This window comes from Carlito syrichta, unplaced genomic scaffold (genome assembly GCF_000164805.1).
Source record: "Carlito syrichta isolate Samal-C Ts95f unplaced genomic scaffold, Tarsius_syrichta-2.0.1 Scaffold126448, whole genome shotgun sequence".
Taxonomy (NCBI): Eukaryota; Metazoa; Chordata; class Mammalia; order Primates; family Tarsiidae; genus Carlito; species Carlito syrichta.
The window spans coordinates 1,179,715-1,203,905 of record NW_007070544.1 but is presented as its reverse complement, the minus strand read 5'-3'; the positions used below and the strand labels follow the sequence as shown (position 1 = coordinate 1,203,905).

General features: G+C 43.4%; 1 protein-coding gene across 4 annotated transcripts in view; it reads right to left on the bottom strand.

Moving 5' to 3' along the window:
• Nucleotides 1–23,230, bottom strand: part of TMTC4 (transmembrane and tetratricopeptide repeat containing 4) — a 62,207-nt gene extending 38,977 nt beyond the window's left edge. For 3 of the 4 annotated variants that reach the window (XM_021707821.1, XM_008048632.2, XM_021707822.1), the window contains exons 1-5: nt 23,204–23,230; nt 20,777–20,992; nt 16,004–16,119; nt 14,118–14,334; nt 6,942–7,029 (exon numbers count right to left, since the gene is read on the bottom strand). In XM_021707821.1, coding sequence (XP_021563496.1) covers nt 6,942–7,029; nt 14,118–14,334; nt 16,004–16,119; nt 20,777–20,992; nt 23,204–23,206 — 640 coding nt within the window. In that variant the 5' untranslated portion in view covers nt 23,207–23,230. Of the gene's footprint in view, nt 1–6,941; nt 7,030–14,117; nt 14,335–16,003; nt 16,120–20,776; nt 20,993–23,203 lie in introns of those variants that run through there. The other variant, XM_021707823.1, reaches the window with a different exon arrangement.
• Between the last annotated feature and the right edge of the window lie 961 nt (nt 23,231–24,191).

Here is a 24,191-nt window from a genome sequence, read left to right as displayed (position 1 = left end):
AGTATTCAGACAGACCAGGCTGTTGGACCCCTAGTAGTAAAACTTACTCTAGGACAGTTTTATTCACATAATTCTCCAAACTAAGATTGATTTCAAGTTTTGATTTGTCCCAGTGAATAATGCTAATAATGATCAATATATAGCATAATCTAGATGAATTTAGATTTTGTGTCTTTGTGGCTATGCTCTTATATATTAACAAATGCAAGCCACTATTTTACTTCCAACTTTGAGCATTTTAATAAGTCAGCTAAGACAGATAATTGTCGGCTACCTTGCATAGAGTGGGCACTCAATGAATCTCTGTTGAATCCATAAATAGTTTTATTTCCACATCTATCACAGGTCTTATATTATCATATTTCTTTTGCAATTATAAGATGTGATAAAGTTGATAATTTTAAAGTTGATAATTTTTTGCAGTGTGAACAAATATGGCCAGAAGTCAAGTCTTCTCACTTTTAATTAAATCTAGGAACTCACACTGGAAGACTCTCCATCATGTAAGAGACACTTTTTAAATAAATAAATATTTTAAAATTACATAAGAAATACTAAAAAAAAAGCCTAGGCAAAATGTATTATTTTCATCTTAAATTTAGAGATAACTGTTGAAAAGAGTAAAAATAAATCCTGAGAGGCAGATGTCGCCTCCAGTGCAGTTGAATCTATTAATAACTTTATTCAGAAAAAAAGTTTCCCAGGATAGGGAGTTCTAACTTGTCCAAGGTTCTCTGTAAGAATCTCAGGACATCACTTTTACCCAGCATTCTCCACCTCATCTTCATCCAGATGGCTACATTTTAAGCACCAATGACCCAGGAGAGGATGGAAAAAAACCATTCTGACATCATGCTACATCTCTCATCTCTTAAGACGACAACTTGCTCTAAGATAATTATGCAGCATTAGCAAACACCAACAGTTTATGATCCAGAACCTATTAGCGATTTGCCTAGACAATGTTTTTCTTGTCTCAGTCTATGTCTCTACTAACTAAGATAATTCACCCACTTAGGTAAATGGAGGCAAAGCTGATAGAGGAAAGGGAGCACAGGAAAAAAAAAAAAGCAATAACAGAAAGATACTTGTCAGTGCTAACACCCACAAGTGCCAGCAGATGTGATCAATGTAATGAAGCATGTGCCTCGAATTTGGCACTCCTCGCCAGTGGGAAGATCTCCTTTCAGAAAAAGCACCACATTGTATGAGCTACCCCTCTTCACCACTCTACGCCTGGCATCTCCACTGCTTGAAACTGGCACGTCATGTTGTGTGTGGGAACCATGCCACCCCGACAGGTGGCCGCGACTCCCTCTCTGCCAGAACAACACAATGAGCATCAGATTCACAGTCCAAAAGCTGGAACCGCCAAGCCGTTCTTCCATGCACAGGATGGAGGAAGTCAGACTTGCCGTTCTGAAACCAGGGTCCATTTGGGGAAAACCAAGCAATGGTGGGACCAAGGAAACATGAAGACAGAGAAAAGAGAATACACAGGAATACCATGGTCAGTCAGCAATGGCCCCAATCTAAACACAAGTGCCCTATATGATGTGATTCAGGCAACTGTCCTATTTTTTAAACTACATGATTCTAAGTAGCACACATACATGTGTCTTAAATCAAAATCAGCATAAGAGGAAACGATATCTCAGGAGTCAGAGTTCCCCAATTTTATTGATTTGGCCAGCAATAAGGCAAATAAGGTTTAAGAACTTAAAAACAACTGAGATTTGTGATTTTATCTTTGATAGTATGAAGAATAGAACTTAAAATGATTTTTCTAGATACAAGTTCATCCCCCTCTGGAAAAGACTCTCCCCTCCCCACTAAAAATGAGACTAATTAAATTTCTCTTCTTAGTATTAGCTCCCAGGAAATGAGTATTTTAAGGTATTAGTTTAAAAACAAAATCGTTTTGGCTATTCTAGAAAATATATCGTGCAGAGATGATATATCTCCAATCTGAAACACCAGGCATTAAGGGAGATGGAAATATTGAGAAGGTGCTTCATCATAAGAATAACAATTTTTGTTTTGGACATTCAGAAATAGTAACCAGTGTAATGTCAATTTCATCGTTCTTTCTTTCTTTCTTTTTTTCTTTCTTTCTAAAAAAAGCATGCTTTCTTTATAAGGCATGCTGTCTTTACTTGTTTTTTGTTCTGTTGCAAAGATCTTACTTGGAGACCCAGAAATGTTATGTGGTTAGATTTTTTCATTTTCTGAAAATACCAGGATTCTACAGGTTAAGAAAGAATTGCCTGTTAATAAATGCAGGCAGTTAAAAATTGTTCAGAGTTTTATAATGCAGACATCACCTTATAAAGAAGGCTAATATGGTTACCAAAAAAAGTATCCTCTGAAAGAGTTTTTTTTAATGAGTTGAATAATTTCAGAGTACTCAATTTTCTGTTGTCTTATAAAATAATATTAAATCTGTTCCTCTCTAAAATCCTTTCTTGATCTTCAAGTTTAACTGATGCTAGGCCTTCCAGTGAATTTATTCAGATCCAAAAAGTACAAGGACCAGGTCACTTAAAACATTGAATGTAAACATTCAATAGCATTATTATTTGTATCCCAATAAATAAAAGAGTCCTGATTCTCTGTTGAACATTTATAAACAAGAGCAACTGGAACAAGAAATCATTATTGCAATGACAGGAAATACAATGTTTACCAGTTGGCTTTGTGTACACTCTGCACTGACCAGATAGGGAAAAATAAAAACGTGATTATATTTCTTAAGATATCTCAAACTCCAAAAGAAAACATATACACCTGAATGTCTATCAGGATCAAGAGCTCTGCTCCGTTGGACTGAAATAAACTGAATGGAGAGAAGATGAAAGAAATTAACAAAACAAAGTCCATGGCCTCCCATTCTGCATTAACATGCCATGGAAAGAAGGTGATATTTACCAAGCACCTCCTGTGAAGGGTACTGGAAGGACAAAGTCAACAGGCCAGTATGGAGAACCAGAACATTCCGATCCTTGGATACTCTGAATAATGGAAGCTTTACTTTACCAAAGTACACTGGACTGGAAGCCCCTTAAGAGCATAAACTCTGTTATTCTAATCTTAGCATCTCCAGCACCAGGCACAGGGCCTGGTACAACACCCTTAAAGTTTAATTAATTGCTGATGATGAAGTGAATAACCCAAATTGACAAACCTCTATACTATTTTAGAACAGAAGCAGACTGGGTTCGGTGGCTCAGCCTGTAATCCCAGCACTTTGGGAATCCGAGGCAAGTGGATTGCCTGAGCCTGCAAGTTTGAGACCGGCCCAGGCAACTTGGCGAGACCTCATCTCTACAATAAATCAAAAATTAGCTGGATGTGGTAGAGTGTGCCTGTAGTTCCAGCTACTTGGAACTGAGGTGGAAGGATCACAGAATCAACCAAGAGGTTGATGCTGGGGTGGTCATGAGTGTGCCACTGCACTCCAGCCTGGGTGACAGAGTGAGACTCCAACTCAAAAAAAAAAAAAAAAAGAACAGAATCAGAGATGATTCTTTAACCAGAAGTATTTTTGCTTTTCTTTTTTTTTACTGCTTCTTCTCCGTGAGGGTATTATAGGTTTTCAGAAAATCTGTTCCTCTTATAAAAGACTCTTAAGCACCCTATGCATGAAGTTAAATGTGACGTTCAAGGATTATTCCAAAGAGTTGTTATTTATAAACAAAGAAGCACATTCTATTCTTAGCATGTTTAAAAAGGGGTACAGAAAACCAGAAACACAGAAAAGTTGCTAAAAACAGTGCATCTGTCAAGAGACTGGGAAAGACTCTACCAGGCATCACTGGCATCAGTTTTGGGGGTGATTAGACAACATGGGGTTTGGGTGTTGTGAGGGAGAGGGACAGAGTAACAGGCTGTTCTGTCACCTCTAGGACAAGGCTGGGCATCCAGTCCCAAAGTCCTGAAGTGACAGTGGGTGAGGCTCAGGGCACAGCACCTTGCTGAGGAGGGGTCAGAGAACTGCTTACATGTGGGACACAGGAGACTCCCCCAAGTAAGCTCATTACAGTGTGTCTAAGACCTATCAAGAGGAATCCAGATTACTCTGTATTGCCAAGACTGGGATGGAACTGGGAAGCAGAATCCAATCTGCCTGTCTGGGATGGGAAGCAATAAATGGGAATTGAAAACAGCAGTGGAAACCAACTCAAAATGATGGAGACCAGTTTGAGGGATGCGTGATTTTTAACCACCCACTCCCAAGAACAACTGTGAGGATGTCTAACTCAAAGCCTGCCTTAGCAGGTGGATACCATCAGAGGAAAGAAAGGACATAAAATCCACAACGGGGTTGCCAGGGTCAAGACACTGAGGCCTAGAAGGGTATAAGATGAAAACTACTGTAGTTTTACATTTTCCAAACATTAAGCTGTAGGTGACTGCAAAGGACCAGAGACTAGACCAGAGGTGACACCATAGGCTCAATTTTAACTTTTACCTTACTTTCCTAAAGAGCATTCACATTGGCAAGATATGGCAGCTAGTAACAAGAAGTCAAGAGAAAGCCTTCTTCAAAGGCATCCTGATCCATGCGTTTGTCTTCTGACTGTTCCAAGTAACTTCAACCAAGTGAAAATCTATTTGTAATCTTTTTTGTTGTTGTTTTTTTGTTTTGAGACAGGATCTCTCTCTGATACCCAGGCTTGAGTGCAGTGGTGTGACCATGACTCACTGCAACTTCGAACTCCTGAGCTCAAGTGATCTTTCCTCTTTGGCCTCCTAAAATGCTGAGATCGCAGGCGTGAGGCACTGTGCATGGTCTATTCATAATCTTAAAAAAATTTCTGCAGAAGCCACATCTACCACTATCTTGTAAACATTAAATATTTCCTGGTTAACTTCCTTGAAAACAATTTACAAACCTAACATTAAAGGCCTGATAATTTCTTTCCAATTCTAAAATAAACATATTATAATTGCTAAAAGAATGTTACTAGATCAAATAAAGGTCATGCTGCTACTTACAGTTAAAACACGTATGTAAGTATTGAAATATACTTTGTCTATATCTCATGAATCAAAGTATTGATTAATTGAGCACCTTTATCTTTGGTATTAGTTTTTAAAACTTTATTAAAAGTTTATTATTTATTAAAAATGTATCTTTTCTATGAATGGCTCTTGCTAATAATTTTATAATTTACAAATGCATTAAAACCAGATACCTATATAACATATAAATACTGATACACAAATTTGTAAATTAGAACATAGAGTTAGTAAAAGTATCCATAAGAAAGAATATAAAATAGCTTTAGTTTTTCACCATTCTGTGAGAATATTCCATTAAAGGAAGCCAGTAAATGTATTAGTTCACTTGTTGGAAGAACTTTTAAAGTCTCATGATACTTTTTCTATGATTTCACAAGAGCAATCATTGAATCATAGTGAGAGGTTCTATCATATATCCTAAATGATGTAATCCATATGCTAAATCTATCAACATTTAGTACTTTCTTCAAAAATCACTTCTGATGTCTTTGAAATCCATTCAAAAATAGGGAGTAGTTACTTGAAGGAAAGATATGTTAAAATTAATAAAATAATACTTTATGAAACTTTAGAGTTGTCTTTGAGAAAAATCATGAGTCTTAATTTTTAGTTTTCTTTAGGAAAAATATGACTGCTGATAAACTGTTATCCTACATAACTGCAAATTCAAATTTTTAAAATTTTAATTAATTCATTAATTATTTGTGTCAAGGTCTCACTCTATCGTCTAAGCTAGAGTGCAGTGGCACAATCACGGCTCACCACAGCCTTGACCTCCTGGGCTCAGGCAATCCTTCTGCCTAAGCTTCCCAAGTAGCTGTGACTACAGGCATACACCACCACGCCTGGGCTCAAGCAATCCATCAGTTTTGGTCTTCCAAAGAGCTGGGATTACAGGTATGAGCCATTGCGCCTGGCCTCAAATTCAGATGTCAATGTCGACTTTAGCATGAAGTAACATCTGTAATGAACAAAACAGTGAGGTAGTAAATGTGCCCCCTCCTTCCCATTCCCATGACTGACTCACAGTCTTATGGAAAAGCCACATGGTGGGTACTGAATTCATCACGGGCCTGGGTCAGTTGCAACCTCCCCAGATCCTTGGAGGCCACATGCCTCTTGGGAGTTTTACAGTCATGACAGGTGGGGAGACCCCTACTGTGGGAAGAGACAGAAGTGTGTTATTGCTAAGTTAACTTTCAGTCTCAGGAAAAAAAGTTACCACCACTATTCTTAGTGCTTGAAGCTCTTCCATTCGGCTGCCCCCTGAGTCTCTGATAACAGATGAGCCACCGGAAGAAGTGGTGGTTTGATCTTGGTATGATAAAGCTATAATAATAAAAGGGAGTGGGGTGCAGCTGGGTGTACTTATGCCCCAAGTGAGTCTAAGCACAGTCTGAGGCCATTGAGTCACGCTTCTGTTATGCCTTAGTAGAGTTGCAGGTGTTCCCAGGCACAACCTGAGCCTAGGTTCAGCCTAAGCAGGAGGGGATGGAGGAGAGACAGTGAGTGAAAAAAATCTCCCAGGCCCTTCCAAAACACCCTTGGAAACTATGGAGGGATGGCTAGGCTATAAATACATAGAACATCAAAATAGGACAGGCTGTCCTAAAATACTATGCAATCCTACAGTTTTGTTGAAAATAAAATGGCAAAAATCAATCACAACTGCTTTAATAGTTCTGCTACTGCTTCTGCTCATGTTTCACCACCCAAAAGGATACACCAGGGTGCACGCTCATGTCAGAACTCTGCAGAAAAAGCAAGGATGTACCCAGACGTACATATTCAAAGAGAGTTTATGTATCTTCTGAACCACACCCCCCTCAAAGTGATAAATGTACACAGACAGATCATTTCTCATCTGCTAAGACATTGCTCCACAGAAACATGAAGAAGGCAAACATAATGCTTACTTTCTCTAAATGCCTTGCAGTAGCCAAGGAAAGATAACAAGAAGAACAGGGCACACAGGAGGTCTGCGCGGCCGACAACACCAGCAACCTTAAAAAAAGAGGAAGAAAAAAAAAAAAGAATTACATAAAACATATCTAAGCAAATCCTCAACTTAGGATTTACAAAAATCCTCAACTTAAGAAATACAAAAAATTCTTTAGACAGAGCAAACAAGACACTTCCTAGACTCTGCCACTTATTTTTATTTTTTGAGTCAGGTCAAGGATCTCACTCTGTCACCTAGACTGGAGTGTGGTGGCACAATCACAGTTCACCACAGCCTCAACCTCCTGGATTCAGGTGATCCTCCTGCCTTAGCCACCCAAGTAGCTGGGTCTATAGGCATGTGCCAACATACCAGGCTAATTGTTTGAATTTTTGTAGAGATGAGGTCTTGCTATGCTGTCCAGGCTGGTCTCAAACTCCTGGGTTCAAATGATCCTCCTGCCTCCCAAAGTGCCAGGATTACAGGCATGAGCCACCGTTTCTGGCCTGCCACTTATTAAAACAATCTGTGTATCTCTGCAACACTCCTGAGGTGTAATCTTACAACTGGTGCTCTCCTCTCTTTTGGGTCTAGCACTTGATTCAACTGCTTCCAAGAGAAGAGTTGACTTGAACCAACTGATAGCTATTCTGTGAGCTGGACACAGACAGCAACACACATGTACAATAAAAGCTACGTTACTTAACATGCTACATCCAGGAGTTCCAGAGACACAGGCTTCTCCAAGGAAGATTTTCAACTGGAAAATGTTATCAGTTCAAAGGGCATGATATTTATAAAGTAAAATTTGATTGGAAACACAAAGGACGTAAGGGTGGGAAAGAAGTGTTAAAAGCCATCCTGCAGACAGGAGAAGACCCTGAAAGAATCCATCAAAGCTGCCTCTGTTGTCCTTTCCTCCCTTCAGACCAAAACTGAAGAAGTGGCCTATCCTGGAAAGCCGAATGCCTCAAAAGTGATCAACAGGTATGATGAAAACAGAATACAATTTCTACTGTTTCTTTCCCCCATTTTCCACATGACTCTGCCCTTCCCTACTTTTTCCTTAGTGACAATGCAGTGATGTAAACTACGTGCTTATCTCTTTCAGGCTGATGACTCCAGTAGTTGTTCTCCAAATGTTTCACAGTGATGAGAGCCGGAATCCCACTCATGAGTTCTGGGCTAGTTGGGTGGGATGCCTTACTAACTGGCACCTGAATGTGACCTGTATCAAAGCCTCTGCTGTGATTCTCTGGGTATTGATTTAAAGCCTCGTTGGTTAATCCCTTCTCAAAGAACAGATAATATGATATGTAAAGAATTATTCTATAAATCAAGATAGGAGAATGAACAATGACTACGAAAATTACTTTATTTACATAGGATTCCCAAGCACATGTCTAACCAATAGCTTTAAAAAAATGCCTTTTATATTTTTTTACACTGGTTACACATGAGATGCTGAGGTCGACTATCCACTTTAATTGTGACCCCTTGATGGAGTGTACGTGGCAGCCCACGGTGTCACGCAATGGCTGGGAAGACTGAACAAGCTGATAAATCTGCCCCCGTGAATACCACACATGAAAAACCTACCGAGAAGGCAGCTAGGGGACAAAACAAAGGCTTAACAGATCTGGAACAAGTATGCCAGTATGCTGGAGGGTGAAACAATCCAATTACTTTAAGAATGAAATGAATATGCAATGAGAGTTCTGGGATACTCGGGGCTGTAAGCTCACTCAATCAGGGACACAGGAAAACAGAGACGCAGCTCCAGAGACACAGCCCAGCACATTGTGGTTGCAGTTCCCTGGGAGGTCCCCTGGTGAATCCCATGGGGTGCTTCCATAGGTGGAGCAGAAAGGAAAGGGACAAAGGACACAGATGGTGGGGAAGGCAGGGTATCTTCTTGGCAGCACCGTGGTGAGTCAGAGATAGGGGGAGCCTCCTGGGTCTGTGGTCCTCGAGCCTGGACAACACGAGGGGGTCAGGAGCATCTTAGAGCCGTGGTTGTCTACAGCGCCTGAGGATGGGCCGGAATCCCAACCCCTTAGACAAGAGAAAGCAATGAAAGCCAGCCCAGACAAGTCTCTCCAGTGAGGACGAGGACCACAGAGCAATGGGGTCAGAGGAAGCAGGGGAGGTGGTATAAGACACCAAGGAGAAAAGAGATGAGTGAAGGCAAAAGAAGTGATTTGGATAAATACTAGGAATAGACACCAAAATGACCAGCCTGCCTAGGCCATTCATCATCCAGGTAGCTAAAGGAGATTTTAAAAATTGCACAAAAATGAGTAAGCATCATAAACTTATTTTTAAAGACTTTTTCCCCCTTTTTGTTAATTGTTGAAGGCAGTCCCGAATCTTTAAGCAATGTACATTACATTGTCTGACATAAAGGAAGAAAAAATGTTTAAGTATGGTAAGCTGTTTTAAAGCCAAAAAAGTATATAGTACTTAACAATGAATTTCTGGCATCGCAATTAAGAGAGATTTTCACAGGAAGAAATGTTAAAAGGCTGCCCAAGGACAGACTTTATCCAATCATAGCTTGAGAATGAACATAAGCAAAAAGAGATTTTATTTCCCTTTTCAGATATTTGCATAATATGTATTCCCAGGCAAACTTCTCTACAAAGGCTATTTGTTTTTTCCTTACAAATAACGTGAAACACTCATATCAGGGTTTTCTGGGGAAATCATTATAATCCCCTGAATCCAAGAAGTAGGTGGTATCTCGATTTCCCCACTAGGCACAATTTGCACAGGGGCCATAAGAAGGAAGTGGGGGAGGCTTCTCTACCTAATTCCTTCTGGATTAAAGTCTGAGTACATTAGATGAGCAGAACTTTATATTTTATTTTTTGTTTGCTGTTCTAGAAATGGGATCTCACTCTGCTGCCCAGGCTGAAGAACAGTGGCATGATCACAGCTCGCTGTAGCCTTGACCTCCTGGGCTCAAGTGATCCTACAGTCTCAGACTCCTGAGTAGCTAGAACTACAGGTGTATACTATCACACCTGGCCATTTTTTTTTTTGAGAGATGGGGACTTACTATGTTGCCCAGGCTGATCTTGAATGCCTATGTTCAAGCAACTCTCCCATCTCAGTCTCCATAGTGTTGAAACTACAGGTGTGAGCCACTGTGCCCAGCTATGAGCAAAACTCAAGGAGACCTGGGCTTCTCTCTCTCATACTGTAAATTAGGCAACTTGAAATCTTCCCCAATGCTTTGCAGAAAAGTATAAGTAAAACCCATACAGGGGCATTCCTGTCCTCAGGGAAATCCTGGGGGCCTCCTCCCAATGGCTACACAGGTCTGCTGAGCCATCAACAGACCAGGGTCTGTGCCACCCTCCCCAGCTCTCATTCCTCCAGCCTGTCAGAGACCCTGTATGTCTACAAATAACCTGGAGCGATTTGGGGTGGCATATTTGAAAAAGAGAGACACTCACATCAGCTGACTGCAATTATTGCACCACCAATCAAAAAAGTGATGTGGCAAGACTGCAGGGCAGCCAAGTCACCCCCATTTGCTGGCCTCTTCTGGTTTTAAAATGGAAAGTCCTGGGCACACTGGTCACCCCAGAAGGGCTGGTCACCTCCAGAAGACTGGAAGACATAGGTGCTTATTTGTAGTGGGCAAAAACATTTTCAGTGTTAACATTGGGCAGCAGCAAAGACACAAAACACATAAATATTAATATAAAGAATTTTATGGCACTAAAATCTGCAGGGGCCTACACTGCCACTAGTTTCTCTTAATAAATGTAAACAGAACCAGGCACAGTGGCTCCAGTCTGTAGTCCCAGCACTTTGGGAGGCTGAGGCGAGAGGATTGCTTGAGCCGAGGGGTTCTATACCAGAAGGGAAACCTGGAAAGACCTCGTCTCTACAATATATCAAAAAAATTGCCACGCATGGTAGCGTGTGCCTGTAGATCCAACTCCTTGGTAGGCTGAGGCAGAAGGATCACCCGAGCCCAGCAGGTCGACCCTGGGGTGGCTGTGAGCATGCCACTGCACTCCAGCCTGGGTGACACAGTGAGAATCTGACTCAAAACATAAACAAACAAATAAGTAAACAGAGGCCCATTTACCACCCAAATCCCCACTGTCCTCGTCCCATGAGGGATCAGCACACACTGGGGACACTGTGTCCAAGGCTGTCACTCAGGCCTGTGTCCCAGGCAACTGGAGAGCTGGGCTGCCTTCTTGGTGCTAGCCAGGACACCTGTGGGGACCTCACTTGCCACCCGTTTTCTTGGGTGTTCTACTTTTTGCCCATTTTTAAAGCTGGAGTTTTTAAACATCAAGGGAGATTAACGGGAACGTGGATGGGACAAATGGGCAATTTCAAGGCAATGAAAGGCACACACAAAAAATATCTGCCTTAGGATGATAACTTCTAGTTATCCATAACCATTTCTTGAAATCTGAGTTTGAATAGCTGTCATGAAATGGGGAGGGGGGGGAGGATGAAGAGATTTCTCTAATATTCTTTTCTCTCCAATAGTTAACCTGCCTTAGTTTCCTTTTAAAAATTTGGAATGAGCCGGGCTCGGCGGCTCAGCCTGTAATCCCGCGCCTTTGGGAGGCTGAGGTGAGTGGATTGCCTGAGCCCACGGGTTCGAGACCCACCCGGGCAGCAAGACCTCATCTCTACAAAAAAAAAAAAAAAAAATCAGCCAGGTGTGGTAGTGCATGCCTGTAATTCCAGCTACTTGGAAGGCTGAGGCGGAAGGATCGCCGGAGCCCAGCAGGTCGAGGCTGCGGTGGCCGGGAGCGGCCACTGTACTCCAGTCTGGGTGACAGAATGAGACTCCAACTCAAAAAGAAATGTTAAAAAAATAAAAATAAATAAATAAATAAATAAAATAAATTTTTTAAAAATTTAAAAATAAATAAATAAATAAATCTGGAATGTAGACTTTTTGTTTGTTTGTTTGAGACAGGGTCTCACTCTGGTGCCCAGGCTGGAGTGCAGTGGCACAATCACAGCTCAATGAAGCCTTGACCTCCTGGGCTCAGGCAATCTTTCTGCCTTAGCCTCCCAAACAGCTGAGACTACAGGCATGCACCACCACATCCAGTTAATTAAAAAAAATTTTTTTTGTAGAGACAAGGGCTCACTATGTTGCACAGGCTGGTTTCGAACTCCTGGGGTCAAGCAATCCTCCCATCTTGGCCTCCCAAAATGCTGGGATTATAGGTGTAAGCCACTACACCCAGCTTGGAATGTGAACTTTTAAGATTACCATGTCTCCAGATTTCATTTTTCTGATGTGTGTGTAAGTATATCCAGTTATACTCATTGGCACTCGAAACCTTTTTTACAAATCAATTTCTCAAAACTTAAAATGGGAATTTTGGAAAACTTTCTTTGGTTGAAAATTCAGATATTTCATTTTGCTTTTATGATCACACTAAATTAGGCAAGAAGCAAAACAGTGAATCAGTATATTCCAGTCCCTTATTTATGAATCAATGCATACACTACCTCTGGGTCCCAATAGACATTTAAACCACAGAGAACTCACATAAAGCAAATTCTAATTCAGTTACAGTTATGCATAAATAAAAAGCTTATAACTAAATGTTTTCACAGCAGTCCCTAGCCTATCAAGCCCACAAGTCCTCTGAATTTGCTAAACTAAAAAATAAAAATAAAAAAATATGCCACAATACCCCTGATACCAAACCACAGTTTAATAAAGTCAGCAGCTCAAAAATACTGCTCAATTTTTGGAACTCACTTCAAAAAGATCAGCACAACTGGTTAAATGTAGGAATTTGAATCTATATGAGAGGCAGCCGTCTGTGGTGAGAGGTGTTAACACATATGCAGTATTTTATCCGAAGTACTTCGAGCTCACAGAGTGGAAGACTCACAGCAAATCCTTCACCTCAGGAAACACGCTGACTCACATTTCCAGAGGGCTCATGCTGGTGGGGGCAGGTGGTTCTTGAAAACCTCACAAATGTCGAGTGAAATCCCAACACAGTCTGTTCCAAATAACACGCAGCACCTGCTCCATGGGATGGAGGTCTAGCCCCCACGAGAGCAGGTGAGGTAATCCATCAGGAGCTGCCCACTTACCTGGGTCCAGTCTGTCAAGGAGAAGAGGATCACACTAGAAGTGGAGAGGAGGAAGGGGGAGGGATTTCAGGAGTAGTTCCACAGTTCAACTCAAAGGATGTCAGTATCTTCTCAGCAGGGACCCAGGAAGCCAGAACTTAAGTCCCATCCCACATTAACTTGCTACTTACCCAGTATAAATCCTTTATTTATCCACCGAGGCCATCTGTAAAGTGGAAATTGTTCTACTAGTGCATCAGGCATTATAGTGCTTTTATGACAACTATGTCAAGTCTAAGAAACTATTTTGTAAATCATAAAGCTGACAGCTAAACCAGAAAAACTGCATTGGACCCTTCGCTGAAGAATGGTTCTCAGCCTCTGGCCTTCAGAATCCAAAAGCCAGGCGATATCCAACATTTATACTTCACAGAAAGTTATCACCAAAGGTCATACCAGACCTTATTATAAAGTCTCCATCAATATGGCATCTATATTTTTTCCCAAGAGAAAATATGTCTCTAACCTAGATAAGAATTGGTCTGGCAAGGCATTTATGTATTTTATTTTATTTTTTTGAGTCAGGGTCTCACTCTGTCACCCAGGCTGGAGTGCGGTAGTATGATCATGTCATGGCTCACTGCAGCCTCGACTGTGTGAGTTCAGGTGATCCTTCTGCCTCAGTTTCCTCAGTAGCTGGGACTACAGGTGTGTGCCACCATGCCCAGGTCATTCTTTGACTTTTTGTAGAGATGAGGTCTCACTATGTTGCCTAGGCTAGTCTCATACTCCTGGACTCAAGCAATCCTCCCACCTTTTTTTCCCCAAAGTACTGGGATTACAGGCCTGAGCTACTAGGCCCGGCTGTTTCTTGTTTTTGTTTTATAGAGACAAGGTCCTGCTATGTTGCCTAGGTTTACATACTTTCCATTTATAGAGTATACGTTCTCCAGCTCAGGAACCAAGATGAGTATATAAAGGGAGCCTGTTTTAGGAAACAAGATGATCCAGGGATGTCATATCACTTCTGACGCGTGTGCAGATGTCACGGGGAGGTGATACTTACACACTCAGTGTGCACAGGATGGACAGCAAACAGCAGCGCAGCCAGCAGGGACGCCCTGGGGGCCAGGTGCACCCTCCGGCCTTTGCTGGTGTACTGCAGGCCGCCAAACAGCACCGAGAAGACGTCCACCATGAGGACAGAGATGCCACCATGCAGGAGGATGTTGACCACATGAAAGCTCACAGGGTGGAAGCCTCCTGACAGATAGTAGTTGATCCTGCAGTAAACACAGGACATTCAAGCTAGACACGCAGCAGTACATGGCAAGATGGGGCAACAGTCTGAAGGGAAAGGCTTGTGTGAGAAAATACTAAGAGAAGAAAAAGACTTTGTGCCAGATTGGTAAAAAGTAGTATCAAGATAAATAACACTTGTCAAGCTAAAAATATTGAAGAAAAGGTGGAATCATAATAAACCACAGAGGAAAAAATCGATGAAATGGATGAGGCCAAGGGGAGTGGCCCTGAAGACATGTGAGGAGCAAAGCTGAGAGGAAAGTTAGACTTTTTTTTTAACGAGTCAGGGTCTCACTCTGTCACCCAGGCTGGAGGCTCACTGTGGCCTCCACCTCCTAGGCTCGGGCAATCTTTTCACTTCAGCCTCCCGAGTAGCTGCATCATCACACACAGCTATTTTTAAAAAATTTATTGTAGAGATTAGATCTTGCTATGTTGCCAAGGCTGGTTTTGAACTCCTGGGCTCAAGCAATCCTCCTGCCTTGGCCTCTCAAAGTGCTGGGATTCCAGGCATGACCACACCTGGCCACTAGACAATTTTTTAAGGGGCATGACTGCATTCCAAGAAAATATAATATACCACACACTACTCATGGCTGCCCCATAGGGACCTGGATTTAGGATAGTTATATAATACACTTATCTACCCAGAAAGGGCTCTTTAACTGTATATACCATCGAAACACTCTCTCACTGTCAGGGATTCTTATTCTGTTTTTCAGTTGCTGCTTCCAATTCATCATGCCCATGCTTCCCTGTGAGGTCTACATACAAGTATTTAAATGCACCTGAGAAACTGGTAGAGATGGGAACCTTTGTGAGGCGAATACAATCTATTTAATGCAAATAAGTCTCTGATTAATGGAGTGGGGATTGTTTTTAAGCTTCATTTTGTCTCTGCATATTGACTTGGTAACAGTAGGAAGATTCATACTTTACTTTTTTTTTGGTCAGAGTCTCTGTCATCCAAGCTGGAATGCAGTGGCACGCTCATGGCCACCACAGCCTCGAACTATTGGGCTCAGGTGATCCTTCTGCCTCAGCCTTCCAAGTAGCTGGAACCACAGGCGCATGCCACCATACCTGGCTAATTTTTTGATATATTGTAGAGGCAAGGTCTTTCCAAGTTACCCAGGCTGGTCTCGAACTCCTGGGCTCAGGCAGTCCTCTTGCCTCTGCTTCCCAAAGTGCTGGGAATACAGATGTGAGCCACTGCTCCCGGTTTACTTTTTTTTTGTAGCAAAAAAAATCAGTTTCATCAGATGCCACATGTCGCTTGACTCACATCATTTCCTTGGTGTTAACCAGTAAAGGCTGAACCTCTGAGAACTGAGAAAAATATGGAGTGCTTCACCGATGTACCCATAATCTTTGTGCAGGGGCTACACTCATCTCCTCCGCCATGTTTCATCTCAGTGTGTGTACTGCTGAATGAGCACTTTGAAACAAAGTTTCCTCAGGCACCTTCTCTCAATCTTCCTGAAATACCCCTCTTAACCACTGCAATTAGCCATATTTCTTACAGACCCACGTGTGTGTGTTGCACATGCCTCCCCAGGAATCATGGACTACACTCCCCAAGGCTGAGACACAACCGTGCCCAAGGTCACACGCAAGTGACCCTCCCGTCTCCGCGCTGTCAGGCCTCACCTGAACGTAAGGACGGTGAGAGGCCGGTAGGACTTGTGGCTGGTGTTGCTGCTGAGTCTGCTGCCCCAGAAGTCATGATGCCACAGGTCCCCCAGGGGCGTTTCTGCTTGGAGGTCCTGCAGGGACACACCGGGGGATATGCTGGACAACGGCATCCTCCCTTGACCAAAGTCCCCACAAACCCTCTTCTTGAGAGTCCCCAGAGCTCTCAAATCTGCCCCTGCTCTCCATCCCTCCCACCAGCCCTGGGCCCAGCCCCTGCACCTCTCTCCAGGATGCAGACGGGTTTCCCAGGTTGCCCTCCGACGTGTTCTCCAGGTTGACTGGTTTCAAATGCACATGGGCTCAACCCACCGGCTTAAAACAATGAATAGCTTCCCACCCTCCAGGGAAGAAACCATGTCCTGATGGGGACACCACAGCCTGGGGCGCCCTGGCTCCCCCAGAACTCTACAGGCCTACCTCACCGAGGTTGTGCTCCTGTAATGGCCCTTCCAGAGGTTCTACACATGCAGGTTGCCCCCAGACGGTCACCCTCAACTCTTCTCAGCCACTGAGCTCTGTCCTTCCTGAGCTGATCCCACCTCCTCATCCCTCCCATGGGTCCTGGGGCATCTTGCCCCAACAAGCCATGAGAGACACATAGGCAACTTATCATCACGTAACTATTATCTGTCTCCACCACTAGATGAGGCTCCACAGGGCCTTGGCCACTCGAGTTTGTCAGGAGTATACAGAAGGTGCTTAATACATGCTGAATAAATGGGCTATATAGCTAAATCAGATCACTTATCTCTCATATCCAACAAATAAGGTAATTTACCAAAAATATCCCCGTTAAAACATAAGTAGGGATAAACACTTTTTTTAAAGTTTTCCATTTTTGATCATGAGCTAAGCAGATTGTGAAATTAGACAGAAACCCTTCCACATGATTTTTACAGATAAAAATCACTAGGCCGGGCTTGGTGGCTCAGTCTTTCATCCTAGCACTTTGGGAGGCTAAGGCGAGTGGATTGCCTGAGCCTGCAAGTTCCAGACCAGCCCGGGTAACTTGGTGAGACCTCATCTCTACAATAAAATAAAAAAATTAGCTGGGCGTGGTAGCACATGCCTGTAGTTCTGGCTACTTGGAAGGATCACCAGAGCCCAGAAGGTTGATGCTGGTGTGGCTGTGAGTGTACCACTGCACTCCAGCCTGGGCGACCGAGTGAGACTACAACTAAAAAAAAAAAAAAAAATCACTAAACATTAAAAAGTTGTACCTATCTTACGCTGAGCTAATTTAATGTGCTAGTATAGCACAGATGCTTAAAAATGCATCTTTTTCAGCATTTAAAATATGGAACTAGATGACTTAAGCTGTGTCTAATGAGATGAAGGAAAACAAAGTACTGTGGAGTAAGTAAAAAACTGAAGATTGATTTTCTCTGGAAAGCATAATTAGGCCAGGTGCAGTGGCTCACGCCTCTAATCCCATGAAGTTGGAAGGCCAAGGAGGGAGGATTGCTTGAGCCCAAGAGTTTGAGAGCAGCCTGGGCAACAAAGTGAGATCTCGTGTCTACAAAAAAAAAAAATTGCCGGGCATGGTGGCACAAACCTGTAGTCCCAGCTACTCAGGAGGTTGAGGTGGAAGGATCACCTCCCAAGAGGTCGAGGCTGCAGTGGCCATGACTGCACCACAGCACTCCAGCCTGGCCAACAGACTGACTCAAAAAATAAAAATAAAAAACCATAGCCAGGCTTGGTGGCTCAGCCTGTAATCCCACACCTTGGGTGGTTGAGGTGAGTGGATTGCCTGAGACCTGCCTGGGCGAGTTGGCGAGACCTCATCTCTACGATAAATTAAAAAAATCAGCCGGGCGTGGTAGCGTGTGCCTGTAATTCTGGCTACTTGGAAGGCTGAGGTGGAAGGATCGCCAGAGCCCAGCAGGTCAAGGCTGCGGGGGCTGGGAGTGGCCACTGCACTCCAGTCTGGGCAACAGAGTGAGACTCTGACTCAAAAAAATAAAATAAAATAAAAATAAAAAAGCATAATTCAACAAGAATGTTTTAGAAACTAGAAGTTACGACGTGCTGGTCACCTCCTGGTAAATCAGTCAAAATCTTTCACTGCAGTATCCAAACGCTGACTCATGTAAGCAAAAAAGGAGTGTTTTAAAGGAGAATCTGAGCCTCATAGACCCACGGGGGGGCGGGGGGGTGGGGGCTGGGAAACCAGAGCAGGGCTGTGTGGCCAGAGACACTACCACAAATCAGGCCACCCGGCACCTCGCTGAGACTGCCCGGCTGCCTTCGGACCCCTGCCTCGTTGCATGACTGGCTTCTGATTCCAACCGGTGGGCGCACCTGACAGGACAGCTCACGTCTGTGCCCACTTCCCGACCAAACTGTCTTTGAGCACTTACGAATGCCCCAAACAGAAGAAGTGGGTCAAATGACAGGCGGCCCAAAGGAGCGACACATGTCCACCACACGGCATGGGGTTCAGTACTTGCAGACTCAAATGGAAAGGCTTGAGAAGAGGTGACGACCCAAAGCTGGTCACCTGATTCCTACCATAAGAGTGACTTTCACTTCCACTGGGGCTCAGCTTCGGAGGCCTTGTGCGCACTGACCAGTCATCCCTCCCGCCCCCAGGAGCTGGTTAGAGATTTCGTGAAGGCGGCATGACACGCCTGCTAACTTAGTTGACTCCGTGACAACGCTGGAAGTCTCCCTTCTTTTGCACTGTGACAGAAGTAAGTACTTGCTCAGCTGTGAGGCTGTTGGGCAGAGGATCTCTCCCTCCCCTGGAACGGGAACTGAACACCAACGAAGCTCTAAATATTTGATTAGTAGCAGCCTCCACACAGCAGGGCATGCTACGGAAAGAAAGGTCCATTTTTCTTCATCATGATTTATGGAGAAGATGTATTGTGTCTGAAATCCTCCCTAACTCCACTGCCTCAAAGAGGACCGTCATCTCAAGGAACTGAAAAGGCAACTCAACGCTACGAGGAAGCATCTGGAAAACAGTCTCCAACATCACCAAAATCCAGGAACAGCCTGTTTCACATTACTGTGGGCATGGTGCCAGTGAACGGAGGAGAGCCTTTCATTCAGCAGGAAGGGAAAAAGGGAGGGCCAGCAAGTTAACAAAAGGGGCACAGTGTGATGCTCCTGAAAACACTGCCAAGACAATGCTCAGCAGAGCCACAAAATGGCTTCATCTGCCTCACCTCACAGAAAGAACGAGAATTATACCCAAGCACCAGGGCCCTCCACACAACCAAACTCATTGTTCTGCCTGGCAGACCAAAATTTTTCAACATCGTTTCTGAATGAACACTTTCCCTATCTTCCGTTTTATAAAGTGGAAGCATCAAGAAACTCTTGCCAAAATGGATAACAGAATTTAAAAAATAAAGTCACATCTTTGTGAGAAAAGCCACACTGTGGCAATAAAGCCACCCATGTACCATAGTTGCTTTAGAGGTACTTAGTTCTTTTTTAAATGGTTAAAAACAACAACAACAACAACAACAACAAACCAGTAACTGCTGGGTGAACCTTGAAGAAAATTTCAAATGAAGAACTAGAATTAAACATAAACATGAACAATGCTCTAGTATATACATCAAAAGGAGATCAATTGCACTATCACGTTAAAGAAAATGTCTTTAGAATAGAATACATGCTTGTCACACAGAGAATTTTTCTTAACATTTTCATTATGAAAATAACTTCTCATTTGGTAGAATCTATGACTTCAAATTTTTAAAAGCATTCAATAACAGTGTTACAAACACTTGCTACAATTATGCCTACTAGAGACCTAAATTGACCTAAATTAGTGGATTCCAAAGGTCTCTTCACTGGTTAAGAAACAAAGTATCAACCCCTGGACTCAGGTAATCCTTTCACCTCAGCCTCCCCCCACCCCAAAGGGGGAAAAAAAAAAGAAAGAAAGAAAAAGAAAAGAAACAAACTATCTGCTGAGTAACTAGATGCTCACAAAGGCTCTAACTCCTGCCATCTCTGAGTTCTTTCTCCTCTGGGCCTTATCTGCCTCTAAGTTTCTTGTTCTGATTTTCTTCTAATGTGTTTGAATCTTTTTCTACCCTCCCCACATGCCTATTTCTTCTTCCCTATCTCCAGTTAGCGAGTGGAAAGGAATACCATTTTTCCTGCACTGAAACAGAGCAGCCACTGGTGACCAAAACTGACCGGCATTTTGCAAGCTCAGCAACTGTGAATCTCCACACATGAACTGGACAGGAACAACAGCGGCCACCGGCAGCACATGCCTCCTGCCCCAGCAACTGTCAGCAGGTTGTCCTGATCCTGCCAGGGAAGGACACAGCAGCAACCCCTCGTTGCCTACTGCAAGGATACACCTTTCGACAGGGGATCAGACCTGTCCATCACTGCAGCAAATTGTTTGTTTTTAACAATTCTGGACATTGTTCACATAACGCCTGAAATAGATCGTCTGCAGTGCCCCACAATACCTTTGCCTTTTCATCCCAGAGGAATGGCTTCTCTCTGATATGTGTGTGGACGGGGTCTCATGAGGGGAAAGCCTGACTTTAGGCAGAACCTGGAGGCCTTGCTGCCAGCAACGCAGGAGACACTAAACTAAGGAGATGACGCTGAAGAGACCCAACATCTATGGCACAGGTGGGACCCAGGCAAACCCTTCACTGAAGTTTCGCAGAAAAGACTGCAGCGCAAACTGACACGCAGGCGGTGGGTAACAGAAGCTTCCCGGAAGAGAGTGAAGATACAAACCTTATTGTTAACAATAGCTTCGGAGTCGTCAAAGACAAAATCACCGTCGTAGCTCCGTGCAAAACACACGAGGGAAACAAATCCCACCACTAACTTAGCCCGGAAAGGAGCAAGAATGGAAGACGGGAGGATGTGATCCAAATCGGCATCCAGCTCGGCCATTCTGGAAACTGCAGCCTGGCAGCCCCCTGCTCCAGCATTATGCTGGTTAGAAATCTGCAGGAAAAATAATGTCATGTAAATATTCATGAGTGCGTTGGTAGGGATGTTCCTGCAATGGACATATGTACCGTAAGGAAACAAGAGCTAGACAGACACTTATACTATGATTTTATGGGATGTGATCATTAAATACTTTTAAGTCATCGTTTCTAAACTCTAGGGGGCAGAAAAGTCATCTGCAGTCATATGCAGATTCCTGGGCCTGGCCACAGGACCTATCGCATCCGGTGCCCTCGGGTTTCTGATGCAGGACTGCCCTTTAGAAAGACGTTTTTAATGGAATCCTATATTTATCAACCCCATAAGGCAAGTCATTTAAAAATGTCCTTGAACCAGTTGGCAAAGTTTAAAAAAAAAAAAAAGTCACCACTTTACCTCAGTCAATGAAGAAAAATCAATAAATAGTCACTGTTGGGTTTTAGCACATTGTGTAGGGGAAGGAAGCGACATTGTGTAAAACATGATCCTGATTCTGACACAGCTTAAGGTCTCTTTGCAGCACTCAGGCACACAGGCCCGTGTGATGGAACTGAGAGACAGAGAGTCTAATGGAGAAGTCACGAGGCAGGGCACACGACGGCATGAGTGATGGCCAGGCTTGTGGTCCACACACACAGAACAGATAGAGGAAATGACTGTTTGGGAACAACATCTTGTCCTAGAAAGGGCTGACTTGTCCCAAGGAGAAGAGGGGAGGCTATTCTGTGTGAAAATATGACCTTCAATACTGGTGAAAGGGTCAAGTTAAAAATATACACTTATTTGGAAATTTTCTTTCTTTCTTTTCCTTTTTTTTTTTTTTGGAAAGAGACAGGGTCTCACTCTGTCACCCAGGCGGGAGCACAGTGGCGCGTGATCATAGTTCATTACGACCTCCAACTCCTGACTCAAGTGATCCTTCTGCTATAGCCTCCCAAATGTCCAGCAGGGACTACAGGCTTGTATCACCATGCCTGGCAAATAAAAAAAAAAAATTGTTTTGTAGTGATGGGGGTCTCGCTGTGTTGCCCAGGCTGCTCTTGCACTCCAAAAGCCTAAAGCAATCCTCCTGCCTCAGCATCCCAAGGTGTGAGGATTACAGGCTCAAGCCAACATGCCTGGTCTTGAGTTTTTGGTTTTTTTTTTTCAGATGGGCAAACTGTGAATGCTAGGAATGTTTGTGTCCCAGCCTTGCCATGTATCAGTTGTGCATGGCCCCTACCCTCTCTGAGCCCCTTCCTGTGGCATTTTGCAGAGTGAAAGAGTCATCTAGTAGTGAAAGTTGTCTAAGTCTCCAGTCTTAGAATTTGCCCAAATACTAAACTATGACCCAGATCACATTTTATCAGTCTCCATTCCCACCACACCCTCCATAGATGCTTTCTCTGGATTTACCAGGATCATTCTTGGGTTGGACTACTCGGGTCTGATTCTGTGTGCCTTTAGACAAATTACTTAAGCTCTCTGGGCCTGTTTCCTTAGCACTCAAATAAGGATGATGAGAGCTCCTGCCTTATAGAATTGTCATGAGGATTAAATGGGATTCCCAACACCGCCTGGCTTTAATAAGGTCTCAAGGGAGGCAAGCTACTATCACTAACACTTTCTTCCATGAGGCTGAAAGCACGGGCACAGGCCAGGCATGGTGGCTCAAGCCTATAAACCCAGTTCTTTGGGAAGCTGAGGTGAGAGGATTGCCTAAGCCCACGGGTTCAAGAACAGCCTGGGCAACTTGGCGAGATCCCCATCTCTACAATAAATAAAAAAATTAGCCAGTCATGGTAGCACGTGCCTATGGTTCTGGCTACTTGGAAGTCTGAGGTGGAAGGATTGCCTGAGCCCAGCAGGTCAACGCTGGGGTGGCCATGAGCATGCCACTGAACTCCAGCCTAGGCGATGGAGTGAGACTCCAACTCAAAAAAAATTTAAATTTAAATTTAAAAAAAAAGCATAGGCACAGAACAATTTTCTCTGGAAAATCCCCTTTTGTACTTGGTTTGTTGGTCCCAAGTCTTTCCTACCAAATAAACTGGTCCCCATTCCTTTCCTACTGAGCTGGAGGAGAATTCCAACCCCCTTGATCAGAAAGGCAATTTGGATGTATTTGTTTCTGGATGTGCAAGTAAATACTCTGGAATAAGAAGCCAGCCAAACAGGCCATCTGAGGCCACAGGCATCTTTTCTATAGCCTTTTGTGTGACAGGTCCAGCAGGCAATGGGACACACCATACCATGGTCATGCCATCTGCTTCCAGGGGCTGAATGGCATTGCAACACTTTCACTGCCTGTCCCTCAAGTCTCACTGCCTGATGTCAGGCACGCTCTTAGCAAGTGCTGAGGGAACATTCCGGCTACTATCTGTTGCCTTATTTTCTTTTCCAGTGAAAGGATCAACCATCACTCAAATCCAGCTTAAAGCGGCAAACACAATACAGGTCAACACGCAGGCCCCAACTACTGTGCTTATGTTTCAGCTAAAGAAATCACTCCTGCTACTTTAAAAAAAAAAAAAAAATGTCTAAAGACTGAATATGCAGGAAGACACTATAACTTAATATGGAAAGAATGAAGTGTTCTTTGATTTAGAAAATTCAAGTGAAGGAAAACAAATAATTTTTACCAATTTTAATGTACAACAGAGGTCATATAACTGGTTTTGCTGTTATATGCTTTATTATATTTTTAATAGTGAATCTATTGGTTCATGCAATTTTTTTTTTTTTAGAGGTGGGGTCTCACTGTGTTGCCGAGGCTAGATGTGGACTCCTGGGCTAAAATGATTCTCTCGCCTCAGTTTCCTAAGTAGCTGGGACTACAAGAATGTGATACAACATCCAGATGTTATCTGCTTTAGTCCCAGACATTTGACTCTTGTGTCATAAAAATTTATCATGAGGTTCAAATGGCCTTACAGGTAAAATACTGACTCAGGAAATACTTAATGCTCTTAAATTAGCTATTGCAACTCAGATTGCTCATCACACAGACTAATCATCTTGGTACTCAAGCCAAGTAAGGTGGGCTGTGGAGACTCAACATCTGGGGTGTCCTGGTGGGCCAGGTCCAGACTCTTGGGAAGTTAATCTCAGAATCATCTCCTCTTCGTCTTGTCTTGTAGGGACATCAGGGAACTCTCGGAGTCTGTCCTCATGCCACTCCCCACGCTCTCCACATTATTTCTCAGTCCTGGCTGACTCTCCCTCCTCATGTGAC